Source organism: Delphinus delphis, chromosome 11 (assembly GCF_949987515.2).
Source record: "Delphinus delphis chromosome 11, mDelDel1.2, whole genome shotgun sequence".
Classification (NCBI taxonomy): domain Eukaryota; kingdom Metazoa; phylum Chordata; class Mammalia; order Artiodactyla; family Delphinidae; genus Delphinus; species Delphinus delphis.
In genome coordinates this window covers 7,399,830-7,415,480 of record NC_082693.1, presented here as the reverse complement: position 1 = coordinate 7,415,480, position 15,651 = coordinate 7,399,830, and the positions used below count along the sequence as shown (strand labels likewise).

The 15,651-nt window shown below is 38.6% G+C and overlaps 1 protein-coding gene across 2 annotated transcripts in view; it reads left to right on the top strand.

The window, feature by feature from the left end:
- Positions 1 to 1,675: 1,675 nt before the first annotated feature.
- The window catches only part of LOC132433474 (scavenger receptor cysteine-rich type 1 protein M130), a 35,032-nt gene continuing 21,056 nt past the window's right edge, over positions 1,676 to 15,651 (top strand). For both annotated transcript variants that reach the window (XM_060024257.1, XM_060024258.1), the window contains exons 1-6: positions 1,676 to 1,836; positions 2,979 to 3,065; positions 3,707 to 4,027; positions 7,011 to 7,331; positions 9,270 to 9,590; positions 10,113 to 10,433. In XM_060024257.1, the coding sequence (XP_059880240.1) occupies positions 1,791 to 1,836; positions 2,979 to 3,065; positions 3,707 to 4,027; positions 7,011 to 7,331; positions 9,270 to 9,590; positions 10,113 to 10,433 (1,417 nt within the window). In that variant the 5' untranslated portion in view covers positions 1,676 to 1,790. The remainder of the gene's footprint in view (positions 1,837 to 2,978; positions 3,066 to 3,706; positions 4,028 to 7,010; positions 7,332 to 9,269; positions 9,591 to 10,112; positions 10,434 to 15,651) is intronic.

The following is a 15,651-nucleotide window of genomic DNA, read 5'->3' as shown; positions in this document are numbered from 1 at the left end:
ATGGACCTGGAGATTATCATAGTAAGTGAAGTCAGAGAAAGACAAATGTCATATGATATGGTTTATATGTGGAATCTAAAAAGAATGGTACAAATGAACTTATTTACAAAACAGAAATAGGCTCACAGACATAGAAAACAAACTTATGGTTACCAAAGGGACAAGTTGGGGGAGGGAGGGATAAATTAGGAGGTTGGGATTAACATATAAACACTATTATATATAAAATAGATAATCAACAAGGACCTACTGTATAGCACATGGAACAATATTCAATACTTTGTAGTAACCTATATAGGAAAAGAATCTGAAAAAGAATAGATATATGTATATGTATAACTGAATCACTTTGCTGCACACCTGAAACTAACACAACGTTGTAAATCAACTATAAGCCAGTATAAAATAAAAATTAGAAAAAAAATACTATTCAACCTCCTTTATTCCTAATGCAGAAAAAAACCCAGTGAGAATTGTCTTTATTTCTATTTTTTTTTGTTTCTTATACCTTAAATCCCTTTCTCTTTTTTCCTTTTAGCAAAGTGCTTCTCATACTTTAGGATACAATTTAAGCATCTTATCACAGAAAAGAGTTTTCTAACTGTTTGTTCCTGTCTTCTAGTTGGTATGACTAGTTCTTTATTTTTCACACTGTGCTTTGAAACTATGTTCATTATTGCTATTAGATGTATTTCTCTTACTTGAATTTGACTTATTTAGAGCTAAAATCAAGTCTTGTAAATTTTTATTTCACAATTTGTAGAATTTGTAACAGTCTTGGCTAATTTTATTGCTTCATCCCATTAGAAAAAGGAATGAAATAATGCCATTTGCAGCAACATGGATGGACCTAGAAATTGTCATACTGAGTGAAGTAAGTCAGATAGAGGAAGACAAATATCATATGATATCGCTTATTTGTGGAATCTAAAAAAATGTTACAAATGAACTTATTTACAAAACAGAATAGAGTTACAGATGTAGAAAAAACTTATGGTTACCAGGGGTAAGGCGTGAGGAGGGATAAATTGGGAGATTGGGATTGACATATACACACTGCTATATAAAAAATAGATAACAAATAAGGACCTACTGTAGAGCACAGGGAACTTTTCTCAATACTCCATAATGACCTATACAGGAAAAGACTCTAAAAAAGAGTGGACATATGCATATTTATAACTTATTCACTTTGCTGTACACCTGAAACTAACACAACATTGTAAGTCAACTATACTCCAATAAAAATTTTGAAAAAGGAAAGAAAAGAAATGCAAGTGCTGTCTATAGGTAATCTGCACAAAATTATTCATTAGACACATTTGATTATGCAAATAATATTAAAAGTTGTTATAACAATCAAGCTTTAGTGATTTAATTATATTTTGCCTATTTTACTTTAATTTTTTGACATAATTTAACTACAAAACAATAGCTATTTTATGCTTCTAATATATTAGTCCAAAACAGAGTGCAGAAATTTAAAATATTCAATTCAATAACAACAGTATATGAGTCAATATTTCCCCTTTAATTTTTATAAATCTGTAGTGAATGTTTCTCAGTTTTCTTTGGTTGTTTCATGTCCCAAATGGAAGAAAACATGAGCACGAAAGAGAACCTCGCTCTTTTAATTACTTCCCTTTTCTGGTTGACTCCACCTCCATTATGAAGTCTTCCTGTTTTTTTGTGGATGTGAAATGATTTTTAGAATTCTTAGTGGTCCTCTTCTTTAGGAGAACATTCCTAGGGAATAATACAAGAAGACTTAAGTATCATAAAACTTTGGAATGGACAAACTCAGAATGGTGCTACATGAAAACTCTGGATCTACTGGTAAAAGCTTCTCATTTGTTCTATTTACCCTTTAATGGAGTGTAGCAATATTCTGGAAGTCAGTGGATCTGATTTAATAGTGATGGGCATCAGGAGGGTAAGTTATAGGCAAAGGGCAATAAGCCTATAAGGCAGTACGTTTTATCTCCCATAGATTCGAAATTGAAGATGTGAGATAAGGATTAGATTTGGCATCAAGTCTGTACAACTGCTGAGGTGCAATTAAGTAAGGAACTAAAATTAACTGAATTGTATTGAGTTTGAAGCTAACGGTTGTTAGAAAAATAGAACAAGGAGGAATGCGTATTGATTGAAAGTGGATTCCCTAGAGGACATGTAGAATAACACGCCTGAGTGTTGAAATCTACTTCGTAACCTATGTGGATGCATTAAACTTATTTAGCATTCTTACTCTTTTTTTTTTTCAAGCTTTTAGACTGAGGTATAACATACCACATGAAAGCATAGGTCATAAATGCACAGTTCAGTGAGTTATCGCAGAGAAGTGACTGTCATAGCATTTTTACTTTTAAATTACTGTTGGGTGAGAGTAAGAGGAGAATTGAGTGATAGAGCATTTTATGCTATTCTTGGAGATAAGGCCCAATAGTGGGGTTTTCAAATATGATCTTTGTCACTTTTTCCTCCAATGTATTGTTCAACTACTATTTAGCAGCACTGTGCCAGGTACTGGTGAAACTGGTGAACATGATAGATATAATTCATTCCCTCATGGAACCTGCCATCTAATAATGTGGATCTGGTAGGCTTGGAGATAAGGGTATCCGTGGTTGAATATTGCTCTGTGCCTGAAGGGAGAACTGCCCGCTTCTAAGTTTCATCAATGCCTTTTCAGTTTTCCAGGTTTTAAGGCTCAATCTTGCAATGCTTTTCCCATCCCCAACTCTCTTCTAGTTCCTCACCCCTAGATTGCCTATAAACATGAACGTTTTCAAAGCTACTTCACTGAGGCTGTATGATCCTGGGTACGAATTTTTCCTGCCTGCCTTGCCGTTTAGGGGGAAGGATATTCTGTCTTGGTTTGACCTTCTTTGTTAACCTCAAACCTCTGAAACTATCTGTCTCCTCCAAAGCCTCTTTTTGGGAAGACTCTACTTTTGCTCTCTTTCGTCTTTTCACAGAATTTAGGAGATGTTCTGCCCGCTTAAGTCCCTTCGCTATTGCTGTGGTCTCAGTTCTCAGTGCCTGTTTGGTCACCAGTTCTCTTGGTGAGTACACTGTCAAATTTACTCACAACCTTAGCCCACTGTGGCAAGAGTCACTAAAAAGCAAATAATTCTCCTGAAGGCTAAATAGCATCTAAAAACATGCTTCATGGTTTCAAAGTAGAAGATAATAGGAAAATATCTCCATTTCAATTTCCATTTGAGTCAATAAGTTTCAGTTAGATTTTAACTAGCATTTGAAAAATTCATGGTATTTTCCATATATGTGTGAAGTAGGCACTAAATTCCTTACAACTGGCCTTTTCATCCTCACCCTCAGCCTTCTTTCTACAGATCTTAGGATCCTGGAGAAACTTACATAGCTTATCCCTATAAAATTTTGTAATATCTTTTTTTATAGTAAACTATCCATGAGAATATATAGATTGACGTTACAAAGAATATCAGCCATTAAATAAAGAGATCGTACAGTATTGGATTACCCGGATTTACTGGGTTTATGTCACTGCTTAATTTGAAGCCTGAGATACTGAATGAAATAACATTCTCCTGTTGTACCATGGATAGGTCCAGAAATATTCCTCGAATCTGGCTTTGAAAAATAAATAAGTAATCGAAAGAATAATAATTTTCTACTTGCTCTTTGGATCTTGACCGATTGCTGCCCTTACCTGTTGTTACAGGAGGAACAGAGAAGGAGCTGAGGCTAACAGCTGGTGAAAACAAGTGTTCTGGGAGAGTGGAGGTGAAAGTCCAGGAGGAGTGGGGAACTGTGTGTAATAATGGCTGGGACTTGGCCGCAGTCTCCGTTGTTTGTAGGCAGCTGGAATGTCCAACTGTTATCAAAGCCACTGGATGGGCTAATTCCAGTGCAGGCTCTGGACGCATTTGGATGGATCATGTTTCTTGTCGAGGGAATGAATCAGCTCTCTGGGACTGCAGACATGATGGGTGGGGAAAGCATAACTGTACTCACCAACAGGATGTTGGAATCACCTGCTCAGGTAAGACTTGCGTAAGTCAAGCCTTAACATGAAATGCTTTGTGAAAAAAAATCTATGGGTTAAATTAAAATCTATGGGTTAACAATTAACAATCTATGGGTTAACAATTAACAATCTATGGGTTAACAATTAAAAAAAATCTATGGGAGCCAGTTTTCTGTAAGTAATCTAGTCCACGTATAAAATTACCCAATCCATTGCTAAAAGACCAGAAAACACATGACAAAGCCCATATTTTAAAAAAAATCAAAAGAGATTCTGAGTACTACAATCAATGAGGAAGCGACTAGCTTCAATTTCATATTAAGTAATCCTATAACTTTCTACTTCTACATAAAAATATCAATATCTAAGTTAATTCCTTGTCCCCTTTCCCCATAAAATGCAGCTTTCATGCATTGGCCCATAAATCATGACCCTTTTGCCCATTAATTGATAATCAACTTACTCTCAGGAAATAAATATTCTTAGCACTAATCCTTTTTTGTTGGAGGAAGGATGTTTTGCAAAGTAGAATTGCTTCTTCCACTGTACAATGCTATTCATTTACTATTACAAGGTAGTTTTAATTTTAATTTATAAAACATTTTATAAGTTTCATCTCACTTGTCCTTACAATAGCCCAGACATTTCTGCTGACAAATCCCAAGGTCATGTTTCTGACCCAGTTCAGATTCCTGGGCTTCCAATTTCTCTTTGCTCATGTCGTTGACCTTTATACAACTTTATCACCACCCAGCCTTTCTAGGAGAGATCATCTCCTCCGTAGGACTGATTTTAGAAAGGACTAATCTCTATCCAGGCATGGTGGTGTAATGGGAGCAACACAGGCTAGTATCTAGAAAATTGCTCAGCTGCTCATTAATGCTATTATTTTGAGCAAGTTGCTAAATCTTTCTAAACTTCAGTTTCTGAGCACCCAATGATATAATACACATAAAGCTGCTGGTACACTGGTAGGTAATAGGTGTTAAAAATTAACATGAGTTTCCTCGTGGCTCACTGCTTCTCATTACCTAGACAACTCATTTCTCTTTCTTCTTCCTTCTCTTCCTCCATTCTTCTCCTCTTCCCCCTTCTTCTCTTCTTGTCTTTTATTGTTAATCATTTTGCAGGGAAAGATAAGAAATAACAACTGTAACATCTACGGCAAAGTTAAAAATGATGATAAATCTTGCCAGGCTCTTACTATAATTATTGCTGTCTGTAGAGTTGACTGTTTAAGCTAAGACATCAGTGTAGTACTTTTAACTCGTGTTCTGGTTTTCATACCTTTACATAAGGATCCTTTATATAAGGAGGACATTAATCAAACTTGGTTTTTGAAGTTTATACACCTAAACCTCCAACTGGTGTGTAATAATAGAAAGGGATGTGTAGCCACTCAGGGACTCAGGAGTTTCATGAGGTTTCTGAATTCATATGTCTGAGGTTTCAGAGTCTGTATTTCTGAGATTCTCTACCCTGGTCAGTGCTCAATCCTCAGAGCATCTACTTGGGAAATTCTATTATTGGGAAATTCTATTATTATCACATGCATAATAGTAAAGAGGATAGACTCTGGTGCTAGATTGCTTTTTGTTTGTTCGGGTTTTTTTACATTGTCTCTACTGTTTTCTGGGTGTTGGATCCTGTGTCAATTATTTAACCTCAGTTTGCTTATCTGTGAAGTAGAGATAGTGGTAATGACACATAATGCTTAACGTTGTTGTGAAGACTGAAGATAGCATAGGTAATACGTTTGGAACAGCATATGCACATTTTGATTGTAAGCTATTATTATTATTCATGATACAAAATCTTGTTGAGTAGAGGTCCTTGTCTGGAGTTTAGTGCTTTTAAAATTGAATTACTGTTTCAGAAAAGAACTTCTAAGCATTTTATTCAACCACCAACAGTTTCTGGTTTTTAGGTGTCCCAAAATTTCATCCCAAGTCTCTTTTTCTCAGGTATTTTAGTCATCATAGAAAATCTAAGGATAGCTTATAGAGAGAATTTTCCTTATGAAAAAGCCATTCTTTGCTAAAAATGGTAGCAGGTGCTTCGGGGGAGGGAAAAGAAAGCTTTGATTCAGAAAAAAATTGGTAAGAAATAAATTATCTTGATTAACTTTTTTCCCCCAATTTTTAATGTTTTTTTTAAAATTTGTTTATTTATTTTTGGCTGCATTGGGTCTTCATTGCTGTGCATGGGCTTTTCGCTACTTGGGGCGAGCAGGGGCTACTCTTTGTTGCAGTGTGCGGGCTTCTCATTGCTGTGGCTTCTCTTGCTGTGGAGCACGGGGTCTAGGCACGCGGGCTTCAGTAGCTGTGGCACGCAGCTTCAGTAGTTGTGGCTCATGGGCTTAGTTGCTCCTCAGCATGTGGAATCTTCCAGGACCAGAGCTCAAACCTGTGTCCCCTGCATTGGCAGGCAGATTCTTAACCACTGCGCTACTAGAGAAGTCCTAATGTCTAATGTTTTTGTATACCACTTTTGCAAACTGTCATGCATGCTTATGCATTTTTTTTGCTTTTTCCTGTTTTCTAATTTCAAATTCAACTTCAAGCAATCATTCATGCTCTAAACTGATGGTCATAAAAAAAGATTAAAATAAAAATTTTAACTGTTCAACAAATGACTGGTTTTTCATTTTTGCTTCTTTGTAGTATGAACACATTTTATTTTTTCAAGCTTTTTAAATAAATACTTTGAGGCAAACGTATCTATTTCTACATAGAAGTGTTTATTATGCCTCAGTAATGGAAGGAAACAAAACAAAGCACAAAGTAAAGTTTAATCTGTAAAAGATTTTTTTACAGATTAATCGTTGGTTGGTTTTCAAAAGATTAAAATTCTCCAAAGTGTGAACAGGGGCAGCATCCAAAATGAAGCATCATTTTTAAGGATAGGATCAAATCTCAAGTGACTAGAGGAATATTATTTTCTAAAATCACTTCTGAATAAATATTACTTCTGAATTCTGGTCTTTTCTCCACTGTAGATGGATCTGATTTGGAGATGAGGCTGATGAATGGGGGAAACCGCTGCTCAGGAAGAATAGAGGTCAAATTCCAAGGACAGTGGGGCACTGTGTGTGACGATAACTTCAACATAAATCATGCTTCTGTGGTTTGTAAACAACTTGAATGTGGAAGTGCTGTCAGTTTCTCTGGTTCAGCTAATTTTGGAGAGGGTTCTGGACCAATCTGGTTTGATGACCTTGTATGCAATGGAACTGAGTCAGCTCTCTGGAACTGCAAACATGAAGGATGGGGAAAGCATAACTGCGATCACGCTGAGGATGCTGGAGTGATTTGCTTAGGTAAGGACTGGCCTGTGCTTTTTCTGTTCTCCATGAGAGGACAAAAAAAGGGGACAAAAGTCTCAAAAGGCTGAACTCCTAAAAACATAATGAAGTCTGCTTCTTTTATCGCCTTATTATTATTACCTCATTTCAGGATGCAGTTCTGATACCTGTGGAATTTTTACCTTAACTGTAATTAGGATAAGTAGGTTAGGGGGGGAATGATGACAGTGAAATTGAGATCCAAGTCAAGAGCGTAGAAGGAAGTGTTTAGAGAATAGTCCACTCCCCCCATCCCTCCAAAAAAAACGAAAGAAAAAGAAAAGTTAATTGTTAAAAACAGGTTAAAATTTTGCTTTCTGTATGTTTCAGAGCACCCCCTTTATCACCCTCTACCTACAAAAGTCTCCTCTTCAGCCATTTTGACCCACCCTTTCTTAAACCCACCTTTTCTTAAATTCACAGAATCAAATGATTAAAAAAATTGGTTTCCTATTAAAACCTCATTTATGCTAGTGCTGTTATGAGCAGGCACTGTGTCTGTCTAGAAACTTTCATGTTTCACGCTTGATTACGGGACAGGGACATGGCTTTGCGTGTACAAGACTGTCACTCTCCTTTCTTCACTTGAGTGCCGAGTTTGAAGACCTAGTAAGTCTTGAACCCCAGGGAATATTTAGGAAAATATAACTAGGGTAAAAATGTCCCTGTATTCACCAGGTATTTTTTTTTCAAATGAAGGAAATTCAATCCAAACTAACTTTAAAATGAGACAATACTGACTCAGAAAAGCGGGAAACCCAGGAGGTACAGTTGGCTCCATCCAAGCACTGCGCGGCTTGCGGGATCTTAGTTCCCTGACCAGGGATCGAAGCCCGGTCACAGCAGTGAAAGCACGGAGTCCTAACCACTGGACAGCCAGGGAATTCCCAAATTGGCTTTTTTCTTGTTGAATAATGTGACCATCTATAGTCTAAACCACAAAGGATGGGATTCCTACAGAAAAGATGGACTCTGTTAGCTGGAGAAAGTGAAAGGGATTTGGCATAGAAAAAACACAGTATGTACCTTCTGTTTCCCTTTACCCATCAAAATCTTTCTAGGTCCCCAATCAGCACGTTTCTTCTCAGTGTGTTTTATACATCCTGAGTAATCACAATAAACAGCACTGTGACAACAAGAACCAAAACTGCCTGAGGAAAAAAGCAATTTATTTATTATAGGATATTACTTAGAATCAAGTTCTGTTCTTTGAGGAATATTGATTGGGGGAAGTTGAAAGTAGTAATGGTGAGGTCCCTTTTCTCTTTGCTTTGCGTTTCAACTACAGAAGTGGTCAGAAAGGGGTCAGGCATGTAATACAAACCAGGTAGTCTGGGTAGACAATGAAGTCAGAGGCAAAACTGAGTATTGAGTATTGAGGCAAACAGGAGTGTGTAGGTCCCAGCTAGACACCTGCAAACATATATTTAAAAGGGAAAAAACCAAACAATTCCAACGAAAAATCTGCGGTGATCAAACAAGCGAATCTCTAGATAAATTTCAGTCCCTGGGCCTCCTGTTAGGAGCTCTTCCTATAATGCATGCTCTCCGTAGTGAAAAGCCCCGTCTTCTTTTTTGTTTTTTTAATTTTTATTGATTGATTGATCTTTTCCATTATGGTTTAGTACAAGATATTGAATATAGTTCTCTGTGCTATACAATAGGACCTTGTTGTTTATCCGTTCTATATATAATAGTTTGCGTCTGCTAGTCCCAAACTTCCAATCCGTAGAAAGTCCTGTCTTCTTGCCTGATCCACTCCTCCTTCCATCTTTAACGATTTTCAGTGGTAATATATCACTGTTTTCTCTATCTCTCCTTATATCTCCCCCCTTAACTCATCTCAGGTACCGCTGTTTAGAGCGCCTTCATCTTGTTTCTTTATCACTGACTTGTTTTGTTTCCTTCTTACAGAGGGAGCAGACCTGAGCCTGAGACTGGTAGATGGAGTCACTGAATGTTCAGGAAGATTAGAAGTGAAATTCCAAGGAGAATGGGGGACAGTGTGTGATGATGGCTGGGATAGTAACGATGCTGCTGTGGCATGTAAGCAACTGGGATGTCCAACTGCCGTCACTGCCATTGGTCGAGTCAACGCCAGTGAAGGAGTTGGACACATTTGGCTTGACAGTGTTTCCTGCCATGGACATGAGTCTGCTCTCTGGCAATGTAAACACCAAGAATGGGGAAAGCATTATTGCAATCATAATGAAGATGCTGGTGTGATATGTTCTGGTAAGTTAAAACAAAACAGAACAAAAAGAAAAACAGAGGAGGAAGGACCTGTGTTCTTTAGGAGTAGGAATAGGTGTGAGATGTGAGAGAGAGAAATATCTAATAATTTCCTTGTTGGGAATTCTTTTACTGTTGTGAAGAATCTTTAACACATTCTTTATATGACTAGTTTGGTGGGTTGTCTGACTCTATTTTCTATAATAATTTTTCCTACTGCTGTTAGGGACCACATTTCAAATTCTAAATCTACCTGGAGCTCCAAAAGACAAAATGATATAAGTCTTTTCTTTATATCTGATTTGCTCGTATTTTTTAGTCACTGACAATTTTTATTAAGTTTTGAAACTGTAATCCCATTTCTAACCAAATTCATGGTTTATACTGACTCTTCAAAAAGCCAGGAGATGGGTAAGCCAGAATTTTCAGTGTCTCAGTATCTGGGAAGGAAGAAGATTTTTAAAATACCCTTTGGGAGCTAACCTCCGTATGTATCTATGGCCTAAGTTTATGTTTCTTTTGCAGATGGATCAGATCTGGAACTGAGACTTAAAGGTGGAGGCAGTCACTGTGCTGGGACAGTGGAGGTGGAAATTCAGAAATTGATAGGGAAAGTGTGTGACAGAGGCTGGGGACTGAAAGAAGCTGATGTGGTTTGCACACAGCTGGGATGTGGATCTGCACTCAAAACATCCTATCAAGTTTATTCCAAAATTAAGGCAACAAACACATGGCTGTTTTTAAGCAGCTGTAATGGAAATGAAACTTCTCTTTGGGACTGCAAGAATTGGCAATGGGGTGGACTTAGTTGTGATCACTATGATGAAGCCAGAGTTACCTGCTCAGGTAAGACTTTCAATCAACGTGTTAAGTTGCATTCCAATGTTATTCTTTTACATGTAGCTGTCCAGTTTTCCCAGCACCACTTATTGAAGAGACTGTCTTTTCTCCATTGTATATTCTTGCCTCCTTAGTCATAGATTAGATGATCATAGGTGCATGGATTTATTTCTGGGCTGTCTATCCTGTTCTATTGATCTATGTGTCTGTTTTCGTGCCAGTACCGTACTCTTTTGTTGATTGTAGCTTTGTAGTATAGTCTGAAGTCAAGGATCCTGATTCCTCCAGCTCCGTTCTTCTTTCTCAAGATTGTCTTTGGCTATTTGGGGTCTTCTGTGTTTCCATACAAATTTTAAATTTATTGTTTAGTTGTGTGAAAAAATGCCATTGGTAATTTGATAGGGATTGCATTAAATTTGTAGATTGCTTTGGGTAGTATGGTCATTTTAACCATATTGATTCTTCCAGTCCAGAAACATAGTATATCCTTCCACCTGTTTGAGTCATCTTCAGTTTCTTTCATTAGTGTCATAGTTTTCTGAGTACAGGTCTTTTGCTTCCTTAGGTAGGTTTATTCCTAGTTATTTTATTCTTTTTTATGTGATGGTAAATGGTATTGTTTCCTTAATTTCTCTTTCTGATAGTTCATTGTTAGTGCATAGAAATGCAACAGATTTCTGTATATTAATTTTGTATCCTGCAACTTTACTGAATTTGTTGATGAGTTCTAGTAGTTTTTTGGCGGTGTCTTTAGGACTTTCTATATACAGTATCATGTCATCTGCAAACAGTGACAGTATTACTTCTTCCTTTCCAGTTTAGATTCCTTCTATTTCTTTCTCTTGTCTGATTGCTGTTCCTAGAACTTTAGATACTATGTTGAATAAAAATGGCAAGAGTGGGCATCCTTGCCTTTGTTCCTGATCTTAGAGGAAATGCTTTCAGCTTTTCACCATTGCATTTGATATCAGGTAGATTGCCTATCTGCACTTCACTTAGTTCTTATTCTGGGGTTTTATCTTGTTCCTTTGTTTGCAGTATGTTCCTCTGTTGCCTTATTTTGCCTAACTTGCTGTTTTCAGTTCTACATATCTGGTAGATTGGTTACATTTCCCAAACTTAGAGAAATGGCCTTTTGTGGGAAATGTCCTATGCTTTCAGCAGCGCACTCCCCTCTGGTCACCAGAGCTATATGCTCTAGGGTTGCCCCCCATGTTGACTGCACAAGTCCTTCTGATGTGTTTGGCATGGGGTAGCTGGCTTCAGAGACCAGGGGTGTCCCAGGACTAGTGCTGTTTCACTGTGGGTTGAGCCAGGTTCTACAATGGGTGATTGCAGAGCCAGAGTTCTCAGATCTAGTGTCATACTGCTGGTGGGTAGAGCTTTTTCCTGACATGGCTGGCTGTGGGTTCCAGGGTGTCCCAAAGCTAGTGTTGGCCTGCTGGTGAGTGGAGCTGGTTCCTGGGGCAGATGGCTGAGGGGTCCAACATGTCTCAGCGTTGGTGTCCACCTGCTTGTCAGTGGGACCAATGTCCAAGGGATCCTGGGGCTGGTGCCCACCTACTGATGCATGAAGCCATGTCCTGGGGCTAATGCCAGCCACTGGAAGGTAGACAGGTCCTGGGGTCCCAGCTATAGGGCCCAGGAATCCCAGAGCTGGTGTTGGCCTGCTGATGGACAGGGCCAGGGTCCCAGAGGTGCTGGTACTGGCCTCCTGGTGGGTGGGCTGTGTCCTGACAAGGCAGGTTGTGGGGCTACGGTGGTCCTAGGGCTGGGGTCTGTCCACTGGGGGATAAGGCTTGTCCCAGGGCCAGCACCAGCCCTCTGGTGGGTGGAGCCGGGTCCCAGGGGCTCTGGCTGCAGGGCCCTAGTGGTCCCTACGCTAGTGCCGGCCCACGGTCGTGTGGGGCTGGGTCCTGGGCCCTCTGGTGGGCAGGGCCATGTTCCAGGGTAGCTGTGGGCTCAGGATGTCTCAAGGAAGCCTGCCTGCTGGTAGGGGCAGTAGTGGGGGAGGGGTGTTGCTGCCTGATAAATTGGTTGGTCTCACAGTACTGGTGCTGACAGGCTGGTGAGTGGGTCTGAGTCCTGGTGCTAATAAGCTGAAGAGAGGATTCCAAAAATGACTTTTTCTAACACCAGTATCCTTGTGGTAGAATGAGCTCCCCAAAATGACTGCTGCCAGTGTCTATGTTCTCAGGGTGAACTCCAGTCACCTCCTGCCTCTCCGGGGGGCTCTCCAAGGTCAGCAGGTGGATCTGACCCAGGCTTCTTTCAAATTACTGCTTCTGCCCTGTGTCCCGGAGAGGGTGAGATTTTGTGTGTGTCCTTTATGAGTGGAGTCTCTATTTCCCACAACCCTCGGCTCTCCCAAAAGTAAGCCCTGCTGGCCTTCAAAGCCAAACGTTCTGGGGGTGCAGGACCCCTGCGCTTGTCTTCCTGGTGCAGGATCCCTGGGCTGGGAGCCCGATATGAGACTTAACTTCTCAAGTTGGATGCTTAATTAATTTTGATTCTTTCCTGTTTATTAATATAACCATTTGAGGTTATAGGTTTTCCACTGAGTGTACCAGTAGCTATATCGTATAATTGATGAATTGATGCTCTGTGAATCTGGGACACAGAACTTCCTATGACTGTTATGTGGTCATTGTGAATTGCTCTTTTTAGTATTATAAGGTTTCCATCTTTTATGGTTGAACAATTTTTTTTTTCTGGCTATGCCACACAGCTTGTGGGATCTTAGTTCTCCGACCAGGGATTGAACCTGCGCCCTCGGCAGTGAAAGCGAGGAGTCCTAACTACTGGACCGCCAGGAAATTCCCCCCAAATTTTTGTTCTGAATCAAATTTGTCTGATGTTAATATCTCACCTGTTGCTTTATTTTCTATTCTCTTACTTTCAACCTTTACAAATAATTTTGTTCCAGGTGCATCACTTGTACTCATAATAGAATTGGGATTTATGTTGAAAAGGACTCTGATAGAGTTACTTTTTTGAAATGGGAGATGTATTTGACCTTAGCTTAGTCATATTATGCGTTATTATGTTGTCATAATTATATATGACATAATATTTATTGTCGTGTAATATGCTACAACTGAAAACATATTTCACTCTATGACCTTTATGGGGCCTTTGCATGTGTTTGGGAATGTCTAAGCATGTTTGTATGTCTGATAATTTCCTTCTAAATTTAGAAGGGGTTGTCTATTTTCCTATTAATTTATTTTATTTAATTAGTATGAAGTTCAGCGGCAACTACAAGAAATACCACCTGAGTGGCTAAAGAAAAAAGCATTTTTTTTCTCATTTAAAATAAGTCAAATAGGTAAGAAGTTTAAGGCTGTTTGGGTGGTGCTGTGGTCACCAAGAAACACCTAGAGTTGTTCTTCTGCAGTAATTTATCAAATGCTACTGGACAAGGATAATGAGTTGCCCTGCAAGTGACGAAATGTGTTGGTGAGCCAGTTAGATAGACCAGGTTCTGCCCTCTGAGAAGCTGCTCTCTGCGCGCTGTCCTTCATGAGCCCAGGTGCTCTTCTCAGGGCAGTACTTCCTAGTGCGTCTTTCTCATAGTCAATTCTAAGTTCAGTTTGGAGAGTATACCTGTCCGGGGGCTGCACAGCTTTCACAACCCACTCTCTGCTGATACTGATTTAGGGACCCTTGGATCGCGTTTAGGGTTGAGTAATCATTAGCCGACGTCGGCTGCCCTCAAAGTGAGCAAAAAATTCTCTCCAAACTTAGTAGGCTTCTAGTCTGTTTGCTTTAACCCAATGCCATGTGAAGGTAGCAACAAAGAATCAATTACGTACTTTGATCTGTCCTGTGACCAGGCCCTTCCTCTTAATTTATTGGCCACTCCCTCACGAAATTAGTATTTATCCTTCCATTTCTTCTTGCAGTCTAGCTTCTTCTAGACTGAGCTTACCTCTCTCTCAAGTGTTAAAAGTGGCAAGGAGGATTCATGCCATGTCAACATTCTGCTATTTTTCTTTCTTTATACCTTTATAAAAGTATACTTTTCTTTTTTTACACTTTTCCCAGTATGTTCTCAAAGTTTTCGGCTTTAGTAAGCACGTGGTTTTCTTTTCAAGGTGACATTTGTCCAAATATCTTACCATGGATAACATGACTTATTAGCTTTCCGGCCTACAATATCTGAGTCATTAGTATATTCTGCCCATGAATTCCATTCAACCACATCCAAAATTTAGATTTTATTACTAGAGTACCTCACTTACGATAACACATTCTGAATTATTTAGGATTCTATTAAGCCGCCTATAATAGAAATCGCACATAGCATTAATCTGCAACTTAAGGTGGGCCCCTCTCTTTACAAAATTATATTTTTGTTTGCTATCTGCCGTATGTGCACTTTGCTTCCTTTTGTAAACTCTCTTACTATATTTCTGTAGCTTTTTGGAAGCTCTTCTATTAATACTTATTTTGGGGCCTAGATTTTAGCTCTCTCCTTGTTTTTCTAGAAATAGAGTTTGTAATTTTATTTTTTGATTTACTTGATACTTTCAGAAGATTTCCAGGAAAAAAATTATGGAAATACCGTCTCTGTGCCTGTCAAGTTCAAACTACGAATTCCATAATCTGTTCAAATTCTTAGACTTTTATAAAGCACAAGGTTTTATGGCTGATAGGGGCCAGAACTAAGTAAAGCTGGAAGACTAGAAAGACAAAGTAACAATTTATCCCTGACACGTAGTTTAGACAAGCCAGCTACAAAGAAGTCTAAGAATTTTGGCCACAAAATTGCTTCGAATCCCGGACATTTTGTTTGTGATGACTGTATATTTGCTGTAGAGGACATCTGAACCTAAGAAATAGTTCATTTGAGTTGTGTTTTATTTTACTAAAGTCTAAAAAATAATTTTGAGACTAGAATGATTTATACTTCTTCAGAGTCTGGAAAGGAATAAATGATGAAAATGTATCAATGCTTCTTTAAAGCATATTGTGTATTTTATCCATTACTAAACGAAAGGAAGTAACTCTAATTAATTATTTCTTATATTTGTTCTTCATTTCTCCATTTCTTCATTTCTTCATTTCTACAGAAAGAAATGGATACAGATTTAGTTACTGATGTCAGGGAAAGTTTAACTTATTGATTAAAGGAGCTAAATCCAGGCACAAAAATTCAATTAATGGCTTTTATGTTAAAATGCACTCATAGGTTTAACAGGAAAAAAAAAATCCCTTAAAG